Genomic DNA, 27074 nt, shown 5'->3' with positions numbered 1-27074 from the left:
CTGATACACCAGCAGTCCACGCACCCCAGGCATGTGGACGAGTGATAGTGAGTGAAGAGTCCTGGGCATCTCACACCTCTGTGTTCTGCCCTTTCTCCCCGTCTTGTAGCCCATGCCATAGACCTCCCTGCTCTGGGATTTGGAGACCAGAAGGCAGCAGTCCTGGGAAAGATTGCCCGTCTTATCCCATGTCTGACTCCTGTAAACCTGTGACTCTTTAGGGCCCTGATATCAGTCAGTTGTATAAGCGGAAGGGGTATGATAACCTTATAACTCTTGGGACTCTTTATTTTGTGATTCCTTCCATTAAAAAAAAAATTTTTTTTCATTTTAGAGAGAGAACTAAGTCCCCATGCAAAGGAACTCTTAGCAGAACTCTGAAGAAGAGGGTAAGGACTCAGGGAATGTCACGAGTCTGGCAGAGGCTCCAATCACCCCCAACAGGGCCAACTAACTATCACAAACAGCAAGTCAGTCTCACCTCGGCTAGGGCGACAAACACGATGGAACTTTGTTATAAATGTAAAAAATGAAAACAACTCATCACCAAAAAAAAAGAAAAGGATAAGGTAAGTAATAGTCTGGTCTTAGAATACTACATAGTAATTCAAACAAATCAACTACAGGTAAATTATCAACATAAATACATCTCAAGATTATAACAAGTGACAACATATGTTGTAGAAAATTATACCAAACATAATATATATACCATATGTAAATTTTATAGAAAATATGTATAGAAAATATAGTTTAATATATAAAATTATGTTACATATTTTTAATGCACACCAACATACAGGGCAGGGAAAAAGTAAGTTTACAGTTGTTTGTACATGAAACACAGTTTATTCTTGTGTTATTATTTATTAATTATTATATTATTTTCTACACAAACAACTGTAACCCTGCTTTGCCTAACCTTGCTATAGTAATCATATAAAATGTATGGGGAAGATAAATACAGGATGGTGACTCTCCCTGGGCGGGAACTAGGACAGGGCAGGGACACTCAGCAGCTTTACTGTCATCTGGAATGTTTCATTCCTAAAAAAATGTGTGCGATAAAAGTATGGCAAAATATTAAGACAAGAAAGCTGGATCGTAAACAAATGGTTTTTAAATATAATGTCTGTATTTTTAAAAATATGTCATTAAAATGTCAAAGTTAATAAAAAATTGGGCTATGATGTCCATCTGATTTTTTTCTCTATCATGGCATATCCTGAAAAGTTAAATCCATCCCATGCAGAAGTGGTTCAGGGGCTGGGTAACCTCTGTACACCTCACAGGGCTGCTGTGGCTATTCCCCAAGATAACATGCGGAAAGAACATGTCTTATCACTGAGTGATCCCTGGTAGGGGCAGGCGCCATGCTTATTTTTGGTGATTCTCCCTCTGCCCCATTTTGAGCTACTACAACTCATGTGTGTTAGTTCAAGGTGTGGTCCTGCACTTGGTGGGCACCAGGCCGGCTGCTGCTCTCGCCATCCCTCCCTCTGCACAAGTCACCTGCCGTCTCAGAGTCGCTGGGCTCCTTCAGAAGGCACCTGGTGGGAGGAGAGGAGCAGACCATCCCCCACAAGAGGCAACATGCCTCAGTGGCAGTCCTCCCCTGGAGAGAACCAGGAGGCCTAGTTTGTGGCCCTGAGTGAGACAAGTCCTGTTTCCAGCCCTGGCTCATTACTTATAAAAGAAGGCAGCTGGATGAGGAGACATACACAGTCCTTTCCCAGCTGTAACCTTTTCATCCCATTCAGGTATTTGACTTGATGGTTTGGTAGGGGGACATATCCCGTGGGAAGTGTTCTTTTGGGTGTGGCTTTCTATAACCCACATTATTTCTCTCGTTCCTACAGGAAGCAGACACCTGGCTGGATTTAATAGGACTGATAGTCTGTGCCAAAGCAAAGCTTCCCTGGGAAACCGAAGCGAACTATGGTGTCAAGTTCACACCCCACCACCACATGCAAACACAAACACATTTGAAGTGCACTCACATTGGAGCAGAGGTTCTTTGCCTTTGAGGTAAAGCTTAATAGCCTCTAACTGAGACAGATGACGGTGTTCTGGGTGGAGGTCAGTGTTGCAGTAGGACCTACAAACAGGACACAAAACAAAAGCGTGTAAATATTTACAGCTTTTCCTTCCGTTGCCTTTGAACCAGGGGACTGGGCAAGAGAGTAGAGACAACTTGCAATCAGAGGGCAGCAAATACCAATACTGATGAAGGATTTTCATTCTTACCATTCGTCTGCCAAGGACACATCAGGGTGTTCTAAATCATGCAGACCTGGAGATCAAGGAGAGGAAGTTAATGAGTAAGTGCCATCTGTGGGTGGCACTCACCCTCCTCATCCCTCATGTGCTTCAGAGTTCTTGGGCGGGGCTATGGGGTGGTGAAGGGAGGCATCAACCCCAAGAATGCCTGCCTGGGGAAAGGAACTCGGAACAAAGGAAACAAGTTCTTTTCCAGGCAGAACTCTGTCCCCACTCCCCCTCACTCAGCCACCACCTGCCATACTGTGATCCCAGGAAAACATGAAGTGCTTGCAGAGAAATGATACACCAGTGAATCATGGGAGAAAAGCTTAGCGTGCTGGTGGAAACAGTGCTTTTGGAGCCCTGAGCAGGCTGAGTTGGGGATAGGGCCAGGCCACCCAACTGCTGTGTGACCTTAGCAGGTTACTCTCTTTTTCTAGATGTCAGTCTATTCATGTGCACAGCAGGAATGATAATAATATTCTCTAACAGATGGGTGGTTGTGAGGGTGAAATTATAGGTTGAATGATATGAAATAGCCAATACGTGACTGTTCTGACCAGCAAAAGTTGCTGGTTTTCCCAGAATCCTAAGTAAAAATGAGTCATCTGTCTGAAAAGGTAGCTAAGAGAACAGGGCTAGCAGAGAATTGGGAGTTTTTATAGAATGCTCTAGACCAGTGGTCCCCAACCCCCAGGCCGCAGACTGGTACTGGTCCGTGGGCCATTTGGTACCGGTCCGCAGAGAAAGAATAAATAACTTACATTGTTTCTGTTTTATTTATATTTAAGTCTGAACGATGTTTTATTTTTAAAAAATGACCAGATTCCCTCTGTTACATCCATCTAAGACTCACTCTTGTTGCTTGTCTCGGTCATGTGATACATTTATCCGTCCCACCCTAAAGGCCGGTCCGTGAAAATATTTTCTGACATTAAACCGATCTGTGGCCCCAAAAAAGGTTGGGGACCACTGCTCTAGCCCACCCCAATTCTGTGAAACACTCTCTTTGTGACTTCATTTCAACCCGTCATCGGCAGACTTCTGAGTGATGTCCTCAGGGACTCCAAAGATGCTTAGAGCCTGTGTTAGGATGCCAACTTTCCCAGTGACCAACAATGTCTTATTGCACTCAGGATGCCAGTTTTCTCCTCAAATTCAAATGTATAAAATATAGCAAAACACTAGACCTATTATCACACTCCTGCTTGATTTTACAGGAAGTAGGAGATAAATCATCTAACATCCAAGCAGCCATATCCTGGCCGCAACACCTACCGGTTGAATGATTTTGGGAATGTCACTTCAACTCTTTGAGTTTATCAGCCAGAAGACACAGGTAAAAATACTTAACTCAAAGACTCCATAAGAAGATTATATGGGATGGTGCTTAGTCCCTAGAATAACCTATGTATCTACCAGCCCTCCTTCCCTCCGTCCCTCCCTCCCTTCATTTTATATATTCACTGTGCAAAGTACTTTTCCAGGCCTTTACAATACAGAAGAGAATGAAACAAAAAATCACTTCCCTCAGTGTATTTACTTTCTAGTGGCAGAGATAAGTAAATAAAATTAAAATACACTGCTTATCAGTTGGTAGTGAAGACGATGAAGGAAGAGAAAGAAAGCAGCAGGGTAGGGGTGCCGACAGATGGGAAGGATCCTGACAGAGCCTTTTGGTCTCTCCCAGCTGGTCAGGGAAGTCTGCACTGAGAAAATGACTTTTAAGCAAAGACCTTGAAGAGGTGAGGGAGCGAGCAATGCAGATAACTGGGGAGAGAGGGCTCAGGGCAGGAGGCACTGTACGTGCAAAGGCCCTCGAGTGGAATCTCACGTTCCCAGAATATCGGGTTAATGATGTCAGTTCTATCTATTTTTTTGGTTTCTGTTCTCATCAACCTTGATCCACAAAGCCCTCTCTAGCTATATTTTATAGGATTTATAGATGAAGCCCTCAAAGAAAGACCTTCCCCATCGCTTCCTCTCTTATTTCCTAGGGCACCAAGAAAACTGAACTGTTCTCTAGTCCTCTGACTTTTTATTTTGGTCACCTACTGATGATTGATAATGCTGACAATAATAATATAAGCTCTAATTTCTTGAACAGTTATCATGTACAATAGATATTAAAGATACAGATAAAGTATCAAGAAAATTCAGAAGAAGAGTGATTTCAGTAGATAGAGAACTATCGCCGATGGCTTCAAGCTCGGTAGGGACTCCTAACATTTGGAGCAAAGTCTACCTGTTCACCACCTATGTGCTATCTTGCTGGCATTTGCAAAGCATGTTAAAAATGCCTACAATATAAGGAAGTGTGGCTGTCATTCCCAAGCTACACCTTCCTTCTCCAAGAACGGAGCAGAATAGCAACCATGCCTCGGCCCTTACTGATGACAAGACCCCTCCTCGTTAACCTAAGGGGAAGCAGCTTTCTTGGGCTCTGTTACTCAGCAGAGTTGGCAGGACTGTAAGCCCTCTTATTCACAGAGGAGCAACAGAAAGAGGAAGATCTGGCTTCACTTGCCTCCTTGCTGAGAATTCAAACTAACTTCGTGCATGGTGGTTACGGGTAGCTCTGAAATTCTTTCTCTGTGACCTCCCAGCCTAACAACTGTGGAACAAACAGGGAGAAGATAGTGACTGAGGAAATGATCCAACGACAATGCTAAACAATGTGCAAGCCCATGTATTGAGGATTAACTAAGGGAATGGACACTTGAGGGGTAAATAATCTATTAATAATCTTCCCTTCTCTTGTTCTATAATGGGCTATTTCCTCAGCTTGATCTCAGATGGCTTAGACCTGTATTTTCTGGCTTCATTGGCAGTAAGAGCTACCTATGGCTCATGGAGTCAAAGAATTCTAGAATTAAAAAAAAAATGATCTTGGAGAATACATCCTGTTGGGGACCTTGTCCTAGTCACAAATTTGCCTGTTTTCTCTTGCATGCCTCTGGGAAGAGGCCACACAATTCATTAGCTCTGCAGTGGGCACACACTGAATTCTTCCCAGGTCACAAGGACCCCCTCCACTCTCCTTCCTATTCCTTAAGATCACACAATTGCTTGGGAGACAGAAACCAACACCTGTGGAACAGGGCACAGAGAATCGGAGTAAACCAGAAGACTGTCTATGGAAATGGGCATCTCAGGGACAACCCAATCTCTTTCTTCATTCTCAGCTACGTCTGAGCTGCATGGTGTTTCTGAAAGTTGACCACATTCACTGGTAACCAGCTTAACTAATTAAAACCTGACTTGTAACTGACCTTCCTGCTCTTGCTCATACTCCCTGGGAATGCCCAGAGAGAGCACTGGTCTGGTCCAACCCCTTCTTTGTGAAGATGCAAAATTTAACACCCAGAATGGGCAAGAAACGTACTCAAGGCCACTCTGGGAGTGAAGCCATTAGAGGCCAGCCCCCTCTTCCCCGTGAGCTGTTGAGACTGAGAAAGGTAACCTCTCTGAGCTACTGGGTTGTTGGGAGATGAAAAAAACAGGAAGGATGTGACAACAGTGTTAAAGTCCTGGAGAGCTGTAACAACTGCTCCCACTGACTGGGAGTTTCCAGTGCTTTAGGAAGACTGAGAGTCCGGGACTCTTCACGGTGCTACCTACTCCTGACATGTCAATCACTGCAATGGTCACAGTCCCCTTTGGATCCAGACGGCCGTGAAACACGAGTGGCACTGTGGCTCAACTGTGTAGGAGACTAGGCTTGCATTTTTTTTTTTCATTTTTTCCCTTGGCTTGAGCTTTTACACTGATTTGTATTTTTCTTGCTACTGATTTTTATGGATGAAAAAAAAGATTGCTAGTGGATGATTCCTCTGAGTAGCCTCAACCACTCTGTGGGTTAAAGCAGAAGAAAAATAAATAAAATCATTAGGAAAGCCACCACGAGTTGGGGTTCCCACCATTCTGAATCAGGCTGGGAAAGTGAGGTAACACCTCGTGGGCAGTTAGTTGAGTCAGATGCCCAGAGATTGGCCAGATTATTGAACAGAGGAGCAAGCGCTTCAGTTAGCCCAGTGCTGAGCTCCGGGGCTTCCTTCCCATGGGAAAGGGGAAGAGGGATCAAGGCAGCAACTTACCCTCCTCAATGGTCACATTCCCTCGGAAGAAATACTTCCCATGGCCTCTGGAGAGCGCCACACCTAAACTGTGCAGAGAAACAAAGCAGACCTTGAAATCCACGGCAGTGACTGCAATAGACTGTGGGCTAACTTTTTACTTTCTATTTTCCCATTTCCATTTCATGTTCTGTAAACAATTTTTCCAGCAGTTTATTTTCAAAACCCCACTGATTATAGTTGTTGTTGGTTTTTCTTAGGCTCAATCAGCTGCTTCAAAGTAAAAATTTTTGATTGGAAGCGCCAGCAGCACTAGGCTGCGCTCGCTCATGTGTTTACAGAGGCGTGGCGACCTGCTCGCCCCCAGCAAACCCTTTCCGGGAACGCCTGCGGAGGGGCCCTTGCCCTGCACGTGCCTCGCACGGCTGCCTTCCGCACCCTGCCCTCCATTCAGCAAGAGGTGGGTCGTTCCAGACCTTCAGGTTAGGACTAGGAAAAATTAACCCCTCCTCAAAGGGCAAGAAGGAAGTGGCTACCACCGCTTAAGGGTTAGCCACATGAATTGTTTTGTGGGCTTCTTTACTCAGCACGCTCCCTAGTCTCACAGTTTTCACACTCTTACTAGCTTGATTTAAGCTGCTTTTTATGTTTGTCTGAAGTAAGAGAACATGTTTTGAAGACACAGTCTCTTCATCTGGCAAATCCCCTCAGTGGTCCTGGGTTCCCTCGACTGCTCTGCTTCCAAACGAAACCTCGCCATGACCCCTGGCCGTCGATGACAACGAGCCATCATTTATTTCCCATATTACTCTATAGTCAGTGCATCTTGTCTCTCCTTAGCTCTGCGAGGAAACAGTTCAGGAGCAGGAAGCAGCCCCACTGAAAAACGTTTCACAAAAGGTGTTACGACACTAAGGTAAAGTAGCGGGAGACGTTAGGGTGCCACATACACATCTGTGAGCAGGCAATGAGCAAAAGCCATTTTCTCAGGACTGTTAAAAAGAAGTAACAGGATTCAAAGGTAGGCAAGCATAGAAGGACAGTTCAGAGAAATTAAAATGGAAGTACAACATGTAGGGATGGATACGCTACCTTTAAGTTTGAAGAATTTTTTTTTCTGATCATGGAAATAGAAAGTGAAATGAAACTCACTAGGCAGCAAGTTAGATGGTTAAGAACCCTGGTAACCCTCTGAACTTATCTCTCCACCCTTAATTGGAACCCCCAAAGCTCATTTGCTTGATAATGAGATGCAAAGCCAAGGCAAATCGAGTGAAGTCTCCTGCGTGAGCCTGAACCATCTTCCCCCTTCTGGAAAACAGAAACAAAAGCAGCCTGGCAGAAGCCCCTCCTCACTCTCCCGCCTTTCGGCAGGGTGTTGGGTATCTTCAGATGATGGGCTCTGAACGCGTCAGCAGGTTTTGTACAAACACAACTGATGGGTCTGATGGAATGTCCATGTATTATGGTCAGCTCTACCTGAAAGGAGTACCCTTGATGTCTGTATAATAGTAGTCATTTGTCATCACCAAAACCCGTTTCTAGATCGAAAAAAAAAGTCGTAGAGAAAAGAAAACATGGTTAGTCTGCTAGGTGAAGTTTTCAGAAATAAATAAAAATAAGTGGACACACTATGATCAGGTTAACAGTACTACATGAATCTTGTTTGAGATAAGTAAAGACAAGAGAAAAATGATCTCAGTGAAAGATATTTATTCCAGATAGAGCTTTCAAAGCTAATTTTTCACAGTGGTTTGTTTTAAATTAGGCACAAGAATGTTTGAGAAAAATGTACCCCTTTGTCCACTGTCTTCTTCACCTCCATGGAGAACTTTCCTGTCTTTCGATTCACCATGGCATTTCTTAACTAAAATGATAAAAGAAAACGGTGTTAGTTCTCACCTGGGTTACCACGTCATCCGGACACTGGGCATCCTCAGGCTTGGGGGTGCAGCTGGTGCCTTGTGCCAAGCAGAGGTGCAATGGGGTTGGGCTGTTTCCCACCAAATTGTGGGCACTTTTGTAGCGAGTCTGCATCTTGCACTCAGACCTCTAAAACAAGGCTTCTGGAGAATAAGCACTTAACGGCTGTTGTACCCGGGGACAGAGGCTGAGTACAATAAATAAACAACTTTTCACTTCAGTTTGGGGTACTCGGGTACACTTCAAGGCAACGACGACACAAAAGCCTGTGCATGTTGACGGATCCTGAGAGTCAGAGAACGAAGCCCAGCAACCCACGAACACACTCCAGAGGCAAGAATGTCCCTGGGGATCAGCTACATGTCATGGAGAAATCACTTCTCAAAACTTAAGGCAAAGACGTTTTCCTACACAGTAGTTTAAAACAAGAAAAGGCCAACCATTTGGAAGACAGGGATTCGCTGTGCGTAGCATGAACCATCTTCACATGCTCTCTGAGAAATCAGAGCCAGTTAATGGCCCCGCTGACACTGATGGGCAGTGAACGGGGCGACCTGCTATCTGATTTTTGGAGGTCCCATTTGGAACAGTGAGCCTGGCTCCCTCCCCCACCCCCGGCTGACCTCTTCTAATTATGCGTGGCCCTGCCTTGAGTTCAGAGAAGGACAGCAGACACAGTGATGAAAGATGTGCCGTCACGGGCACCAATGGGAGACGACAGGGAAGGCCACTTAATGGAACAGGAGCAAATGCTGACATGCCACAGCCTGTCAGGAAGGCTCTTTCCCAGCCCCAGGCCTTGTTGTCATGGTTTTTTCCCCTCTTTCCCCTCTTTTCTCCTTTGAGGAACTTGAATAAGATCTGGCTGATAGAAAACTGCAATGCTTGCAAGCAACCTCAATTTGATCTGGGGTTGTCTAGGTTTGGGTTCACATTCCCATCTTCCATGAAAAGAATAAAAGCATAATTTTTATCTGGAGGCATGTATAAAATAAAGCATATATTTTACTCTACATATTTTTTAACAACACATAATGGGCATTTCTGGAAATATTTTCCCATTTTAACTTTTGTGGTTTTGGATGGGGAGAGCTGGTCCTAATTAAGTCTACTTTCGAACTTTTAAGAACGGCTCAATTTATCTTTAACATGGTTTTCATTTTTCCTCTTTCTGGTGGCTGCCTAAAGCCATTTGGGACCTTCCCCTCTCACATTCCCCAGGCAAGATGGAGATTAGGTAAGGGTCCCACCCTCTGTGCCACCCCACCCCCAACTCCCAGTAGCACAGAACAATCAACGCTAGGCAGGGAGGGTCCAAGGCCAGAGTCAGTGATGCTTTCTCGAGGTGAGTACTTAGAGACTCTAGTCCTTCCCTTTCCGTCAACCACAATGAAACAAGGTTACAGTTATCGAACATCTACTTGTGAGGCAGGATAGTGCTGTAGCCAATGGATCTCAGAGCCAGAACTTTATGATCATGGACAATTCATTTACCCTCTCTGTGCCTCAGTTTCCTTTTCTGCAAAACGGAATGGATGCCGGCACCCATTTCACAGAGCTATAGCGAGGATGCGAGGAGCTGATATTTATTTACAAGAGGGCCTGGACCCCCTGAAGCTTTCCAGGCATGGCCATGGCCGCCCTCCGGCGCCATCAGTGCCGGCAGCGCCCCACCTTTGCTGTGCCCTCCCCTGCCCCTCGCTCTCCCCTGCCGCCAGAGCTCTCAAGGGCTTACTACATCAGGAGTCAAACTCTGGTGTGCTTGGCACAGATGCCCCTGCTGTAGACCAGTGCTTTCCAACCTTCTGTCACTCTGAGACACACAGGAGATACAGTTTGTCTGATGGTGCCCCGATGTCTCTTATGTTTACAGGTTTCATTGCTTTTGATCACAGCACATGAACAACTGAATGAATCTGGTGACTCTCCCCCAGTTCCTCAGGTTGGAAACTGCTGCTCATAACCACCTTGGGGTTGGCACAGGCTGACAGGGGGGCAGGCCAAGGGAAAGAGAAGTAATTTAGGCTACCAGGACTCAAGTGTTAAGTTTTGCCATGACACATACCACTGTCCTGTGACCTCTCTGTGGCTCAGTTTCTTCATCTTTCATTCATTCTGTCTAAAGTGCTCATGAGGGAGGACTTATAGAATCAAGGAACCTGTCAGGTGCTGTGTAAACTGTGCTCATCAAACTGTCTTGAGCAGGGGTCCCCAAACTACGGCCCACGGGCCGCATACGGCCCCCTGAGGCCATTTATCTGGCCCCCGCTGCACTTCCGGAAGGGGCACCTCTTTCATTGGTGGTCAGTGAGAGGAGCACAGGATAGATGCATCCTATGCTCCTGGAGTACTGTATGTGGCCTTGCTCACATACAGTACTACTTCCGGTGACACAGGATACACGCGTCATGGCTCCAGAAGCGCGTCACATCACTTGTTACAGCTAGCAGTGATAAATATGGAACTGGACATTGACCATCTCATTAGCCAAAAGCAGGTCCATAGTTCCCATTGAAATACTGTTCAGTTTGTTGATTTAAATTTACTTGTTATTTTAAATATTACATTTGTTCCCGTTTTGTTTTATTACTTTAAAATAAGATATGTGCAGTGTGCATAGGGATTTGTTCATAGTTTTTTTAGAGTCCGGCCCTCCAACGGTCTGAGGGACAGTGAACTGGCCCCCTGTGTAAAAAGTTTGGGGATCCCTGCTCTTGAGGCTTGCATTATCCTGTCAGATCCTGATTACTATATGCCAGGCATAGGTTTTAAAACCCTCAAAATCATCTCTTAAGGTATCATTACTATCCCTGTTTTACAGGTGGGGAAACTGAGGCACACAGCGAGGTCATACAGGCTCTCTGCCCTCTGAACTCAAGCTGTTACTTTAGCCTTTCAAACCAGGAAAGAAAGCATTTGGATAAATTTAAAGCATTAATATAAAAGTCATGCAGTATTAATAAAAATATAATTTATTATTTCCGGATTTCTTTTTTTAATCAAAGAAAATGTTTTAAACATTGACCATGCAATAGTCTGAAGTATTAACATCCCAGCAGGCTCTCCCGCAAACTCGAGGGCCTGTGGTCTGGGGCTGGAAGGAAGGCTATTTTCTGTCTTCACTGCCAGAGTGCAGAAGGGGTTTGGTGCTTGGTCAACAGACTGTCTGGTAACAATGCAGAGCTTTGAGGCTGGAGCAGTCTAGAAATGTTACTTTGTCTTCTGAGGAGAGTGAGGCTTGAGAAGGGGACTACTTGCCCAGGTGCTATGCTAAGTCAGTGGTACCTCCAGCCCTAGGGTCTAGGTTCCGAGGTGGTGTCCAGAGCTGAGCACGAGTGGAGGGGAGTCGCACCAGGGACAGGAAGGGCTGTCCGAATATCCCTGGGACTGCCGCTGCCTGAATTACAGCACGAGCAGTGGAGCAATGACATGGCCTGGCAGAGGAAAATCCCCAAAAGAATTTGAGTGTGCTCCTGTTAGAATAATATGGAGCCATCAAAAACATCACATGTTCAACTTAACATAAGGTCCAAAAAAGGCAAATTAAAATTTCGGTGGTATATCTTTATTTTTCCCTATCAGATATCAAATAGTGTTCATGCAGTGGACATTAAAGTAGCTTTCATTGCAGCGTGGTCAATAAAATAAAGGGTAAACCTCTTCAGGCTGAAAACAATAATTTGGTGGCTGTGCTCAGGGTCCTGGGACTCCAGGGCCACCCTCTCCCTCTGCGTCCTGCCTTATCCAGGTCGGATATGCTTCCCAAGGGGCCCAGCCAGTCTGTCGCCCTTGTCTGCACCCTGAAGCTGAGGAAGCTGTGCTGACCACTCGGAGCACCCACATTACTAAAGGCCATACCACCTGGTGGCCACCAGTGTCACTGTGACTTACAGCTCTTCTCTCACGTCAGAGTTCACTGAGGAAGCCAGAGTCACTGGTCACCAGTGTTTTGGGGATAATGATATAAGATAGATCGTTCTCCTAATGGTGGTTAACTGTCCATATCAGCATACGAGCTTCACCATTCCTGGTGCAGAGGCGGCAAGCCCTTCTGGACCTCCAAAGACATGCAACCCCGGCCAAGCCAGCAGGTTCAAGGGGAAGCAGAATAGTGGATAAACAAGTCTGTTATTCCTAAGCCACCCTTCAACAGGGATAGAAAAACAGACTCGACACAGAGCATTATGTAACAAAATCCTCCCTCTCCCCCCCTCTCTCTTCCCCCCCCTCTCCCCCCCCTCTCCCCCCCCCTTCTCTCTGCTCCAGCCTGGGCTCTCAGGTGGCTGTGCTGGTTTGGGGCCTAGGGCTTAAGCATGAGCCGCTGAGATACAGGAATGGGTGTAAAGAACAAACTAAATGGCCACAGGTCTCAGAAATATGGTCCAGCAGAAGAGATTTATGGGGCTCTGGAAAGAAAGACCTCACAGGAATCTCTCTGTCAGTGTCATCCCAGGTAAGAAGAAGGTGAGCTGACTGGAGAGCAGTAAAGAAAGGGCTCACCTGCAACATACGGGGCTTCGCTGGAGTCAAGGCCGATTCTGACACCACCACCAGCAGTTGCTTAGCAACCGTGTGCCAGGTACAGCTGTCTTTTCTGTACCCCTTCGGGGAAGCTAACACCTACAAGGCACTGATATGGGGTCTGCATGGACTCGGACTCAGGGGCTCTTTCTAAGGCACACCAACACGGTCAAGAGCACTGGGGCCAGAATGCCTGGCTGGGAATCTATATTCAGTATTATCAGACCATTACAGCAATTCTTTGTCTCAGTTTCTTTACCTGTAAAATGAGGACACCAGTAACTTCAACTTCACAGGATTGATGTGAGGAATAAACACGTTTGTCCATACACAGCACTTAGCACAGCACTGGCACGCAGGAAGAATTCAGTATGTGGGCATTATTATTTATATTAGATAGTTTCTGTTTATAGAGGTAATCGTGTTCACAGTGGAAAGTTTGGGAATGACTAAAAAATAATGGGACTGAGATAAAAATCACCCTTAATTCCTTCAGCCATCACTGGGAATTAATAAGCAAAGAACGCACACCATTCTAAAGATGCTCTGTCCTTCTAAGGGGTGACTGACACCGGTAGTTCGGTGTGGGCCTGTCATATCCCAGGGTCACTTTCTGGCTAACGGGCCACCATGAGATCCATACCACTCACTGCAGTGTTGGCATGACGCCCGACTCACCCTAGAGCCACAGTCTGACTCAACTCCTTCGTAAATGATTTCTGATTTGAAATTTTTTTCTTAGTTTGATTTTAACCAGCCTTATTCTGCAAGTCTTTTAATAGTATATGTGACCACACACCTTTTTGGAAGTACAGAGGGTCTATATTATAAATATGGTCATTAAATTCAACAAAAGCCTAGTTGCCCAGGATGCTTCTTCCAGTACGTTCTTTGCAGTGCGGCAGACTTAGCTGCTTCTTCACCAATGGCTTCTGCTTGCTTGGTCTTTCCTGGATTTTGACATAAAGCCAGCCTTCTGCTACTTACATGCAAACTCCAGTGACAGACCTATGTGCATATGGGATCTTATACAGATTTCACAAAGATGCTTTGTGTAAATTCTGAATTCTTCAATCAATGGTGTAGAATTCCCTGGGATAGAAATAGTGACTTGGATTTTCCCAGTCAAACAGTCTGACAGTGAAGAGACTTACATTTCAAATGTACTGTGCTCCCGAGGCAACGAGCCCCAAACCAAAGAGACATCAAGAGAACAGTCTGTGTAAGAACAAGAGCACTGACCGGCTAGCGTTGTGGGAACTCTGCAGGACAGGCGGGCCCAGGCCCGGGAGGTGGGCGAAGGCGAAGAGCACGCACACGAGGCCGCAAACCCGGTGCCGGTGCCTGGCGCTTCCGTGAGAAAGGAAGCTAAGACAAGGAAGTGGAAGGCATGCTCCCACCCATTGTTAGTGAAAGATCTTACCTCCCTGAAAATGGACTTGGGCTCAGGCGATGACCAGGGTGAGCCATGCAATCAGCGTCTTCCAGTCACAGGCGGAAGAGACGTGTCAGCTGAGCGTGAACTAGCCATGGGGACTCTGAAGTAAGAGTCTAATCAAGTCTGCTTTCTGAATTAATGAAAGTGAACAAGAAGATGGAAAGGGAAAGCATGTTCATAGGTTCAAGCATTCTGGGAGAGAAAACCAACAGGGCCAGTGAAGTCAAAACAAAGCAAAAGATAAAGTGAAGGTGGGAGAGAAAGGAGAACATTGGACTGTACCTTCAGAAGTTCACAAGACAGTTAAGCAGCTGAACATCCACAGGGCACTGATGAATGAGAAGGGCTTCTGAGGACCAGTGCTGACGGCCATAGTGCTGACAATGACTGCCACTCACAGAGGGCTCACCATGCCCACACAACAATGTAAGCACTCTAATTTATACCTTTCAATATGTTAACACATTTAACATTCAACACAGCTTTATGAGGTAGCTGCTATTATTATTATGCTTACTTTACTGGAAAAAAAACCCCAAAAGAACAAGAAACAGAATTGAGGTGCAGACAGGATAGCTGTCTGTCCAAGATCCACAATCAGCAAACAGCAGATCAGAACCCAGGCCGCTCACAATGCCTCTTGGGATGAGCCGGTTGAAGAGAAAGGACACAGACATCAGGGGCAGCACAACCAAAAGAACCTGACTTGACTCCTGATGACAATGTTTAAAAAACAAGAAAACAGAAGACTCTACCAGCCCACTGAGCAGACATGATGTCTGGTCACCATCACGTGGGCTAGAGCAGTGGTCCCCAACCCCCAGGCCGTGGACCAGTACTGGTCCGTGGGCCTTTTGGTATCAGTCCACAGAGAAAGAATAAATAACTTACATTATTTCCGTTTTATTTATATTTAAGTCTGAACAATGTTTTATTTTTAAAAAATGACCAGATTCCCTCTGTTACATCCATCTAAGACTCACTCTTGACACTTGTCTCGGTCACGTGATACATTTATCTGTCCCACCCTAAAGGCTGGTCCATGAAAATATTTTCTGACATTAAACAGGTTCGTGGCCCAAAAAAGGTTGGGGACCACTGGGCTAAAGGGTACAAATGAGAAAGTAGTTTTTTTTTTTTTTTTTTTTATCAAACAACAAAGTTATTTTGTCTGCACTTGGGTTTTAAAAGACTTTAGTGCCTCAGCAGTAGAGCGTCGGCTTGGCGTGCAGGGGACCCGGGTTCGATTCCCAGCCAGGGCACACAGGAGAAGCGCCCATTTGCTTCTCCACCCACCCCCCCTCCTTCCTCTCTGTCTCTCTCTTCCCCTCCCGCAGCCGAGGCTCCATTGGAGCAAAGACGGCCCGGGCGCTGGGGATGGCTCCTTGGCCTCTGCCCCAGGCGCTAGAGTGGCTCTGGTCGCAAAAGAGCGACCCCCCCCAAGGGGCAGAGCATCGCCCTCTGGTGGGTAGAGCGTCGCCCCTGGTGGGCTTGCTGGGTGGATCCCAGTCGGGCGCATGCGGGAGTCTGACTGTCTCTCCCCGTTTCCAGCTTCAGAAAAAAAAAAAAGACTTTAGTGCCAATGTAGAAGGAAACAGGTTCGATTCTGAAACAGATATGGATTTTGCATTCTATAGGCAAGAAGCAAAGCAGACGTGCATGCCAGCTGAGTGGGCCCGGGAGCAGAGGACGAAGGAGAAGCACGGGTGCAGTGACAGAGCCGCCCTGGTGGCCCTGCTCCTGGGGGGCCCAGCTGAGTGGCCCCGGGAGCAGAGGACGAAGGAGAAGCACGGGTGCAGTGACAGAGCCGCCCTGGTGGCCCTGCTCCTGGGGGGCTCAGCTGAGTGACCCAGGGAGCAGAGGACGAAGGAGAAGCACGGGTGCAGTGACAGAGCCGCCCTGGTGGCCCTGCTCCTGGGGGGCCCAGCTGAGTGACCCAGGGAGCAGAGGACGAAGGAGAAGCACGGGTGCAGTGACAGAGCCGCCCTGGTGGCCCTGCTCCTGGGGGGCCCAGCTGAGTGGCCCCGGGAGCAGAGGACGAAGGAGAAGCATGGGTGCAGTGACAGAGCCGCCCTGGTGGCCCTGCTCCTGGGGGCATGAGAACCCCCCTGGGGACTCCAGACGGTTCCCATCAGTGCTCCTGTGGGAAGTAGGACAGAGGGAGAGATGGAAACCACGCTGGCTCCATGATGACGCTTAGGGGGGTCCCCAGGCAAGTCAGGGACGATGTGGGCAGAGGAAGGTGGCCTGGGCACAGAGAGGGTGCAGAGAAGGTGAGAGTGAGGATCTGGACAGGAACTCATGGGTAGTCAGGATTTCATCAAGAACCTTCCGCCTGCACTCACCCAAAGGCAGTCATGTCTAATAAATCTGACTTAATGAGGATACCTCAAGAAGACTGGCGGGCTGAGTCGTGGGCCTAGGAGGGTTCTTGATACAGAACCAGAGCCTGAATCTGTGGGAAATGAGCCTGTGGCCAGTGCAGTGTGGTCGATGAAGGGGGACAAGCTGTTACTACCCAGGAAAGGGAGTGGCTGGCCAAGCCGCGCTGAGCCTCTTGTCACAGAGCTGAGCTGTACCCATGAAACCCTGACAGATGGATTCTGACCCTGACTTTGCAGGGGACAGACCCCCCAGCCCCAGCTCCCCTGACAGCAGCAGGTCCCATCAACTGCATGGAAGAGGCGTCTGGATTCACAGCTGGGGATGGGGCCGAGCCCCCAGGGATGGTCTGTGTAGACTGTGCGGAGCAGACTGCGTGGCTGGCCTGTCGGCAGAGTTCTAGAACTCCAAACTCAGTAGAGGGCCACGGCCTCCGTGCTGTGGTGGCCAGGTGTCCCCCTGGCGGGCCTCTTGCTGCCCCCGGCAGCCTCCAGGCACAGTGGAGCTCCCGCCTTCCCGAGCTGAAAGCAAATCCCTTACCACATCGTCTCGGTCTTCCCACTCGACCTCGGAGAGGTCAACGCTGCTGTAGTTAGGTTTCCTCCGCTTTTTCCCTTCTTCGTACTAGCAAGGGGAAGGGACAGAAAAAGAGAACATTTCCATGAGATCACCAGCCAGGCCACCCTTTATCCTCCCAAGTCCTGTTGGAGGGTGAGGACCGTGAACGGAGGAATATCAGTGAGAGACCCAGCTGGGTGCCAGTCTCAGATGCCTGTAGACCTTGGCTCTGAGCTGGGAGAACAGACAAGTCAACTCTTTGCTTGATATGCATTTACCCAGAGAACCCCTTGGTTCTAACCATGCCAGATGAAAAGCAGAGTCTTCTTCCTCCTTGGATAATCTGTGTGTGAGAAAGGGAGAGTCTTCCTCCAATCCACAGCTTTGAAAACTACCCCTTCAAATCACAGAAAAGGGCGTTTTGCATGCGTTACTCAAGACCTAGTGGCGTCCCTCTGTGTTTTAACATTCTCCCATCCCTACCTCCTGTCTCAAATGCACGCATACCCCTTGGAGGCCGCGAATGCACTGATCTCTGCAGTGGGGTTCCACACCCTGGTAACAAGGTGCAGAGACACGAACCCTCCACCTGCTACCACAGTGGCACAGTGGTCCTGAGCAGAGCACACGGGCTGCTTTACCCTGCGTGCTGCGGGTGCTGGGAATGCTGCCAGAGTTAATGGTCATTAGGCATTCCTTTGGAAAAGCTGATGAGTGCATGCACAGCAGGGGAGCTGGTCTCAGTTTTCTCCCCCCTAAATCACTGGTGTGGGTCACCCTGCCAGTCTACCATTTTATCAACCGGACATGCGTGTGTCTGGACATTCCTGTGTCTCAGGGCCTTTAATGTTGGCCGGTGGTGTGTTTATAATGTAGGAAAGTCTGCCCTCTACTGCAGGCTAAGGAGAAGCAACCCCTTTACAAGTGTCAAGGCATAATGGGAAAATATATGTATGTCTGTACAATTGTTCTTATTTGCTGTTGTCTCTAAATTGGCCATCTTTTGATTTAATAGGCAAGATTCTAAATGAGATGCAGTCACTCTAAGTATTTTAAGACTCCAAAAACACAGGTTAGCATTCTGAACACCGCTTGGCAACTGTGGAGGCAGGTGTACAGGCACACCAGACATGAAGGCAGAATCACTGTCAACTGGTTAAACCAAACAGGTCTAAGCTGCCCTCAGTGACATCAAGGGGTGGAGACCAGACAGCAAGTCCCTCTGTTCTTCTACATTGTGACTGCATTTCAGGAACCTGAGACATCTCCGGAGACTGCTTTCCTCCAACCAACATCCAGTAGTGAGCAGGTGTGATGGGGGAGGGGGGCACATGATACAAAGACTCTCGATTGTCCCCCTGCGGAGCTAGAGTCAGACATTCCTGGGCCCCTGTTACCTGTGCTAACAGCTCCATGTCCCATTTTAGTAAGAGCCTTCACTGGAAACCCCTAGGCATCCCAGGAGTTCACGCAGCCCAGATTCTAATGGTTAGGGGTAGAATTATCACAATTTCTTGGGTAGCCTAAAGCTAGGTCTAAACTGTCTTTTTGGTAGAAGTCCTTCCTTTGGTCACTTTGAAATGCTCCTTCCTTCATTTTTTCAACCTATATGTATTGGGCTTCTAATAAGTGGAAGGTACTAAGAATTACAGTCAAACAGTGCTTTATTCTTTCCCAAGGACTTGCCAATAGTTATAACCTTTCTGCTTCTGGAAGGTCTATTTATTGCCCATCATGCCTATGGGAAAATGGGCTCTAACAAGTTAAATAACAAGTCAAATGACAAGGTAGATAAGATCATATGGCCAATGTGGGGGAGGAGACCCCCCACCTGCCACAGCCCCTGACCACTATTTCAGGTTTCATGGATAAGTCTCATGTTATTTTGACCACTATTAAAGAAATTTAAAAAGACCCCAAGATCTAGTGCACTAAAAGGTCCTTCATCCTTAGAAAAAAGTGTCTAGCTGTCATTGTTAGATGACGGGAGCACAGTAATCCTGCATGTATTGGGCATGTGACTAAGCAAGGTGCCAAACTACTCGAAGCTTCCTTTTCCTCAGTTGCAAATGTATAAAACAAGAGCACCTTTACAGCTAAGGGAGCTTGAGAGGAGTAAATAGATACTGTATGTAAAGTGGCAAGTATGTTCCCGGGTGTGAAATAAGCTCTTTATCTGTAGCTAGCATGACTCCTGAGAGCCATGGCCTTCTTGGTGAAGACACAGGCTCACTGTTTACAATCAGCTAATATTTCATTTGCATGAAAGGAAGGGCGCCCATTCCATAATTTTGTAGGCCCCTGTTCTGCAAACCATGAGGCAGCCAGGAGATGTTTGTCAGAGAGGAGGATGTCAGACAATCTATACACATGCGTCTTACACACCAAGAGTTGTGTACTCAACACTAAGTTGGGACTCAAGACTCTCCTGGCAGAAAAATGTATACTTGTGCTAAAGAATCCAAGTCCTGTCAGATGCATCTGGCAAAAGTGGAATTGCAGGGATTTCTGACCTTGATTTCTGACCATTCCTAAAATGTCTCTTTATTTTTTTAATAAGAAGAAATGCAGCACATTCTATTATCGGTATTCAGGAAACGTGGAGAGATTAGAGAGTAAGTATGATTTCCCAGCATACTGATCAATAAGCTGCCATTTTCCAACAAGTCTCTATAATTTAATTTTATTGAAAGAAACAGACAGGGCTGGGGATATGCCCTCTAAAATTCCATTTCGGGAATGGCCCTCCGCAATGTCTCCTTAACCAGGCGTGTGAAATAGGTCTGAAATCAGAGGTGGATTTAATTGTGGGCACAGCAGGTGCGGCCCTGGGTCCTGACTTCAGAAGGGTGCTGCAAAACCCCAAATTTACACTTTTTTCTAATGTAAAGGGCCCAATACTTTCTTCTGTGCCCAGGGCCTCAACCAACCTTAATCCACCTCTGTCTGAAATACTTTCCATTTGGGTCTTTATTAATGGGTGAGCTCCTTTAGAATATAAATAGTAATGTAGCAGAGCAATTAATGTGGGTGAGAAAAGGAAGTCAGGTAGAGCATGATGAGTAAATTCTAGCATAATGACCTAAAATCTGCCTTTGTCATCTTCCCCATTAAGAAACAAATTAAACGGCTAGAGATTAGACCTTCTTAGGAAGACACCTGTGCTATAGATTGCCACCATCCGTTCCCTACATTTTACATGGTGATCATTTTTTGTTTATATAGGGAAGCCCCTGACCCCACTCTCCATAAATATACTTCTAGTGAAGGTAAGCCACCCTTGGTTCAGAGGTAGGCAAGTGACCTGAGCATGTGGGGAAGATCCAGGACACAGTGATTGGGTCAGAGATAGGGGCACAACTCAGGCCAGCCCGGGTGAGATCTATCTGGGCTGCACTCCTGGATTTATCCAGAGGAAGAGGCTCTCTATCGACCAGCATCACTGAGGTGTTAGGATGTGAACCTGAGCTCCTCACGGCCTCCTCTGCGACTGCTTCCCGAGAGTGACGTCAGTGCCGAGAACGCAGGGGACACAGAGGAAGCAGGCCCTGACACGTGGCGCGCACCCCTGCATCACGCTGCGTCTCCACTCTGAGACCTTTGGGATGTTCCATGTACCAGTACTTTCCCTTACACTGCCCCCTTTTCTTTTGTAAAGATTTTTTTTTAAGTTGGCTTGAATTTCAAGTGTAAGTAGTCAACAGTTCCAACTTGCATATATTTAGTGCCTTCATTTATTTTCTCTCAAAATGAACTACCTTAAAAGTACATTTTAAGTGAAATGTTCACAAACTTTGGTACTCGAACGATGACTTAGGAACAAGTGATTTAGAGTTGCAATTGGGAACCCCTCGATTACCACTCTTCTAATGGAGATGAATTACACGGTTAAAGGCACTGGTCCCCGTTCCTGTCTCCCCACTAGAGCCTGTATGTGTGGTCGCAGACTGAGAGTGACAAAGAAAGAACTGCGTTCTCGAATCCTGGAGTCCCAGGCCAGCTCTCCCCTCTCCCACGGGACCCGGCCTAGGACAGGACCCGGCCTGGGATGGGACAATACCCAGGTCCCCCAGTCCTGCTCCCCCTTCCCGTTTCAGGATCTTGTTACCGGGGCTGAGGCATCGTATATGGCATTTGTTAGTGTATCTGTAATCTGTAACTTCCTTTGAAAATGTGATTAACGAATTGCAAACAGTATCCAAAGGTTTATAAACAGATATGTTGAGAGCCACAGGTAGGTTTGTAGTTTTTGGTGCCTGTTTTATGAAAAAAATATGTGAGGGAGAATTTAATAAGGAAAGATATTCTGTGCTATGAAATACTTTGAGGTGGAGTTTTAAATAAAGGCCAGATGTGGTGTACGCGCACCAGCCTGTGGCCTGGGAGGATGGGACAAGAAGGGTACCCATATGGGGGGGCTGGAGCCATCTGGGGGCAAGCCCACATGCCAGAACCTTCCTGGCAGACTTTAACCGTCTAAACGTGAGTGCCCTCTGTATTACCTGCAGACTGACTTTAGGGAGCATAATGGGATTGGCTACGATGATGGCCATGTTCATGTTGGTTTGAAAAACCCCAAAAATGCCTTTGTTTTTTCTGTGTTCTTTTGGGAAGGGCCAGAGGAAATCAGCTACGCACATCCATGCAGTCTCTGTGGAACAAATATTGTGTGTGTTAATAATTGATAAACTGTACGTGCTGTTCCATGCTGCCAACAGGAAGGAAGGAGACAGGGGTGGGAGGCCCACAGTGGAGAGGAAGAAGCTTTGCCCAAAGCCACTGCCATCTGCAGGAGGGGTGTGACCAAGGGCCAGGAGCCAGCAATTGTCTGGGCAGATGTTTCTATCCCAGGGTGGACATGGTCCTCAGCTGGTGAACACCTTGGCCACACCCCGGAGGACCTCACCCCCTTTTGTCTCAGAGGCCTAAGTGGCCATTTCAGGAGAAGGAAAGAGAGCACATCTCTCCTCCATGCACAAGAGAGTAGGGTCTGATGGCCACTGGGCACGTCCTTCCTTCATTCCTTCATCCACTCATTCCCTCACTTGCTCATTTGTTCATCCACATACCCAAAAACACTACTGGACACTGACTATTTATCAGGTGCTGAGCCAGGCCCAGGTGGGCTGTGGAAAGCATGGAGAAGCTGTCAGAGCAGGATAATCTCCTGCCCTCCAGCTGCAGATTGATTCACTACCAGTGAATCAGGACAGTTAGGAGAGCGTTTAAAAGCCAGGGCCCCAGAGTCAGGCTCCGATTCTTATGTTTTCATCTGTGTACACTATGGGGCCAGTGTGCACTTGTCTGGGCTCCCCTGGGGCCAGCGTGCGCCTGTCCGGGCTCCCCGGGGTCAGCGTGCGCCTGTCCGGGCTCCCGCGGGGCCAGCGTGCGCCTGTCCGGGCTCCCGTGGGGCCAGCGTGCGCCTGTCCGGGCTCCCCCGGGGCCAGCGAGCGCCTGTCCGGGCTCCCCCGGGGCCAGCGTGCTCCTGTCCGGGCTCCCCCGGGGCCAGCGTGCGCCTGTCCGGGCTCCCCCGGGGCCAGCGAGCGCCTGTCCGGGCTCCCCCGGGGCCAGCGTGCGCCTGTCCGGGCTCCCCCGGGGCCAGCGTGCGCCTGTCCGGGCTCCCCCGGGGCCAGTGTGCACCTGCTCACCTCTAAGATGAGGGTAACAGCATCCAGCTCACAGGATGGCAGTGAGAAGCATATGGAAACAAACATGGCTGCACAGAGTATGTCCTAACAAAGGCTGAGAACACGCCCACTGGGCCAGCATTTTAACTGCTAACGTCATCACTGAGATGTGGCAGCCCTGCCTCCCCAAGTCATTCCTAGAGAGTACATTCACAGGATAAAATGAGTTTTAACAGTATAGATGTTTATTAATATTTTTATTCCTTTAAAGAGATAGTTCAACCTGGCAAGGTGGCCAATTGTTCTTAAGGTCAAAGGGAAAGTCCTGAAATAAGGACAATGTTCCCTGGACAGGTGGCCAGATGGGCCTGTGACGGGTAGTCTTTCCCCTTGCAATATACAAATCAAGGCCTGTGACTATCACAGCACGTCTAGCCTCAGAAGACGCAACTCTATGGAAAGGACCCCCCCATTGGCTGATATCAATCTCCATTCTCCTGGATATGGTCTAAACAGTTTGAGCATTTTCTTTTTTTTAAGTTTTTTTTTTTCCTGATTACCCATGTAACAACTTCTCATTGTAGAAAATTTGGAAAATAATTTAAGTGCAAGTAATGAAAAAAATATTGCTCTCACTACCACAATGCAGGGATCATCGCTTGGTATTCTCTTACCTTCCCCACAGGCTCAGTACTTTGAAGCCATTACTGTTTTCAGTTTTCTAAGTCCATTCTTTCTCCAGCAAAGAATTTATAAAATGCAGCAACAAATATGTTCTGCTTTGGAAGTCACTGCCTTTAGCAAAAATTTAAAAAAAATTTAAAAAAGCAAATGTTTTCTGCTGGCCAGCCCCCCCCCCCCCCCCCCCCCGCGTCCTATCATTGCACGAGGAGTGGCTGTGTCCTACGCCAAACACTGCTAAGCACTGCACATATCTAATTCTCACAGCTCCAGGGGAGGGACAACCACTTCCCAGACGGGAAAATGCTGAGCCCAGCGATGTTGGTCACTTGGAGACATGCTAATAGGCAGAGAGAATCGAGCTTGAAAACCATCTCTGCCTGGTTTCTGAGCCTCAGGTCCTCCCCACCTTCTGCACTCCCACCCTGGGTGTGGTCTCCCTGCTGATGCCTGATCTCGGCCCAGACGGCGACTGCTGACGGGACCACGTGCAGCAGGCAGCTCTGCTCTGGAAGTCACATCCCGCCAGCCATTCGTGTCTTTGCTAACGGGCCCAGATGGCCAAGGATGTAAGAATCAATGTTAGAGGAAGAACAACTACAAATGCTGAGTGAGTACACGGAGCGAAGTACTGGGCCACACGCCCAACGTACCAGGTCGTGTCTGCACATGCGCGGGAACCAAGACCCACTCGGTGCCTCCAAGAAGCCATGGAGGGCCTGGTGATGCCACTATGGCTAGGATGTCCTTGAAAGCTGTGCTGGCCCTTAGTGTGTGACCCCACCATAGACTCTCCTAGAAAAGATTACACGACTGGGTGACATAGATGTTATATCAAGAGACAAATGCTGATGACCCTGCATGGGGAGTTGAGGTCCGTGCTCTTGGGAAGGCGAGAAGCTCGGACTCACCAGTGGAAAACAGGGCCGTGGGGGTGTGTCCAAGAACCGCGGGATGGTGGGGGTGTGTCCAGGAGCCGCGGGATGGTGGGAGCGAGGCAACAGGGCATGTTGAGACAATAAGCCTCTTCCTTTTTCTAAAAGGTACCACGCTCTTATTAATTAGTGTTTTTAAGTGTCTCAAAGATGAAAAGTCCTACGTGCTCTCTTAGTGTGATTACAAAATCCTTTTGATCGCTGTAAAACTAAAACAACTTTGGTTATTTTTTTTTAGAAGAAACAACAATTAACAGGGCACTTTGAAAACCCAAATGACCTTTATCTTAAATCAGTGTCCTCTGAGTCGCCGTGAGTCATTGGCACTGCGTGTGGGGAGGAGGTAGCCTAGCCTCGCCACCATTTTTGTAGGTCAAAGTCGACTTATAACTTGCCAACTGGATTGAAAGCCCATTTTCAAAAGCTGGTCTGTCCTAGAAAAGCAAGCTGGTCATCAAAATGAAAGTCGTGCTGAGTGGCTGAGATGGGAGAGACTCTTTGTGCCAGCAAAGAGAAAGAATAGGGGATTCCGATGCAGAGGGGGAAAGGCTTCCCTGGCTCCAGTGGGCGAGAGGTGGGGCCAAGAAAAGAGCAGCCCTTAGCAGAGAAGGAAAACGTGGATGGGTACTGCATTACAAAGAAGACACGAGCGGAGACCGCTGCTCTCAGAACACTTTGAGACAAAACCCTCTGCAAAGTTCCCTGAGTGAAGGCTCGATGCAAGACAGCCTTCAGAATGATTTCAAAGTTTCAGATAGAGTTGCACCGAGGTCTTGAGCCCAGACACGTGCCATACGCCAATTATACTCCTTATTGCATACAAAGACTTTCAAACACCACTGAGTCATTAGGAGATTACATCAAGGGTAAAAAGTCCTCTTTTTTTTTACCTCTATAATTTGAGAATATGTCTGCGACATTTGATGAGCAACGTTTTGTTTGCATTTACAGAACTTCACTTGGCATTATTCCTTTGAGAAATTAACTATCTAGCAACAGAACCTTGGGTATGTGGAAGCTGTCAGACTGTTTTGAACATGAGGTAGAATTGGTTCTGGTTTAGACACTGCAAAGATACCGGATTTCCTTACTCACTCAAGTGAAGTCAGAAAACAGTGTCAACACGGAAACGTGGCGTGCTCACCTTTGAGCGGCACTGTGGGGCGAGTTCTCACGCTGTTGGTTTTCTCCCAGTCTGTGATGTTTCCAGGGCCCCTCCCCAGCCTCATCACCAGAAAAGGGACTCCAGTCTCCCTAACTTGCCTTGGAAGGGTGGTGGTCAGAACAGAGCGGTCTCTGCACTTCAAGGTGTTTGTGCTGAATGACATGAAGGTCAGGAAGCTGGCAATGAATTTGCAAGTGAAGTAAGAGAGATGCAGAAAAGAGGGAGGGGAACCTTCCCTTCTGTGCCTTGACTCTGGATTATGCCTGTAAGAGTATCCACCTCTGTCAGCGTTCTAAGATTCTCCCAGCTAGAGTCTCTCCCTCCTCTCCTGGGTGGGGGTGCCTGCTCTGCACCTCCCCGAGAACACAGGGCTCTGCAGCATAAACATGCATGTGACGATCTTTTCAACCCATTTGCTTTCTGCCTTAGCCATGTCCTGGCCAAACTCAACAGGTTCTCATCCATCATCGGTCCACCCAGACCACTGGACTGGTGACCGAGCAAAATATTTGGTTTTGATATAATTTTTTAATGTGGGTTTCAGTTCCACTGATACATCTTTTTTAAAAAAAATGTTTCTGGATGCATGCTGGTCTGACTAAGCCCAAGAAACTTCTGATGTCACTCATGACTCACAGGAAAACCAAAGGTCCCCAGTGAGGCTGAGTCCTCTGGGTCTTGTATTTGTCTGTCATTACAGATACGTGGGCAGATGCTGGGAAAAGCGGGAATAACAGGAGAAGGCGGCCAGTGGGCCTGGCAAAGCAGACAGGGATCAGCAAACTGCTGCATCCATTGCTTCCATCTGAGGGTCTCTTGATATCGTATCTCTCCATCCCTCTTGCCCCCAGCTTAGTCTCAGCACCCATGATCCTCTCCCAGGGGTGGAGGTGAGCGCTGCTACGCATCCTCGGTGGGACTCTGCCCTCCTGTCCACTCTCCTGGTCCAACCCAGCACGTTCTTCTGTTACCAGAAACAGACTGGATCACTGTTCGGTCTGGAATCCTCGTGGCTCCTCATGCTCTGCAGGACGATGTCCAACATTCCAGAATTCAACAAGCCCTCATGACTGACTCTGCTTGCTGTGCTGCCTCTCTCTCACCATTTCCTGTCTCTCACCATACTCCCTAGCTGGTCTGAGCCAGCTGCTAAAAATGGCACGACATCCTTGCCTTCAGGCCTTAGCACACACCACTCCATCTATTTCCAACACTCTTTACCCCAGCTCAAAGTCAAGTGGCCTCTCAGGACAGAGCCGGGACAGCTTCTCTGGGCAGTTCACACTGTCCCCAGTCATGCGGGGCCTTCCCACATACCCCTCAGCCTTCCGCGGCTGCTCCATCTCTGCGCCCAGCACACTGGGCTTTAAGGTAGTTGCTTACGTGCCCAGAAGAGTGCCTGGCAAAGAGCAGGTTCTCCATAATTGCCTGGTGAGTGAGCAAACAGAGTAAATGAACAGATTAGGGTGTGTATTCACTTAATAAGCACATACATGTATAACACTT

At 47.7% G+C, this 27074-nt stretch overlaps 1 protein-coding gene across 1 annotated transcript in view; it reads right to left on the bottom strand.

The window, feature by feature from the left end:
- The window catches only part of CACNA2D3 (calcium voltage-gated channel auxiliary subunit alpha2delta 3), a 1003844-nt gene that overhangs the window by 188221 nt on the left and 788549 nt on the right, over positions 1-27074 (bottom strand). The window contains exons 18-23 of the mRNA XM_066244394.1: positions 17143-17226; positions 8134-8205; positions 7818-7879; positions 6360-6427; positions 2248-2293; positions 2001-2098 (exon numbers count right to left, since the gene is read on the bottom strand). Of these exons, the coding sequence (XP_066100491.1) occupies positions 2001-2098; positions 2248-2293; positions 6360-6427; positions 7818-7879; positions 8134-8205; positions 17143-17226 (430 nt within the window). The remainder of the gene's footprint in view (positions 1-2000; positions 2099-2247; positions 2294-6359; positions 6428-7817; positions 7880-8133; positions 8206-17142; positions 17227-27074) is intronic.

This window comes from Saccopteryx bilineata, chromosome 10 (genome assembly GCF_036850765.1).
Source record: "Saccopteryx bilineata isolate mSacBil1 chromosome 10, mSacBil1_pri_phased_curated, whole genome shotgun sequence".
Lineage (NCBI taxonomy): Eukaryota > Metazoa > Chordata > Mammalia > Chiroptera > Emballonuridae > Saccopteryx > Saccopteryx bilineata.
The sequence above is the reverse complement of the archived record's forward strand: the minus strand, read 5'-3'. Positions and strand labels throughout refer to the sequence as shown.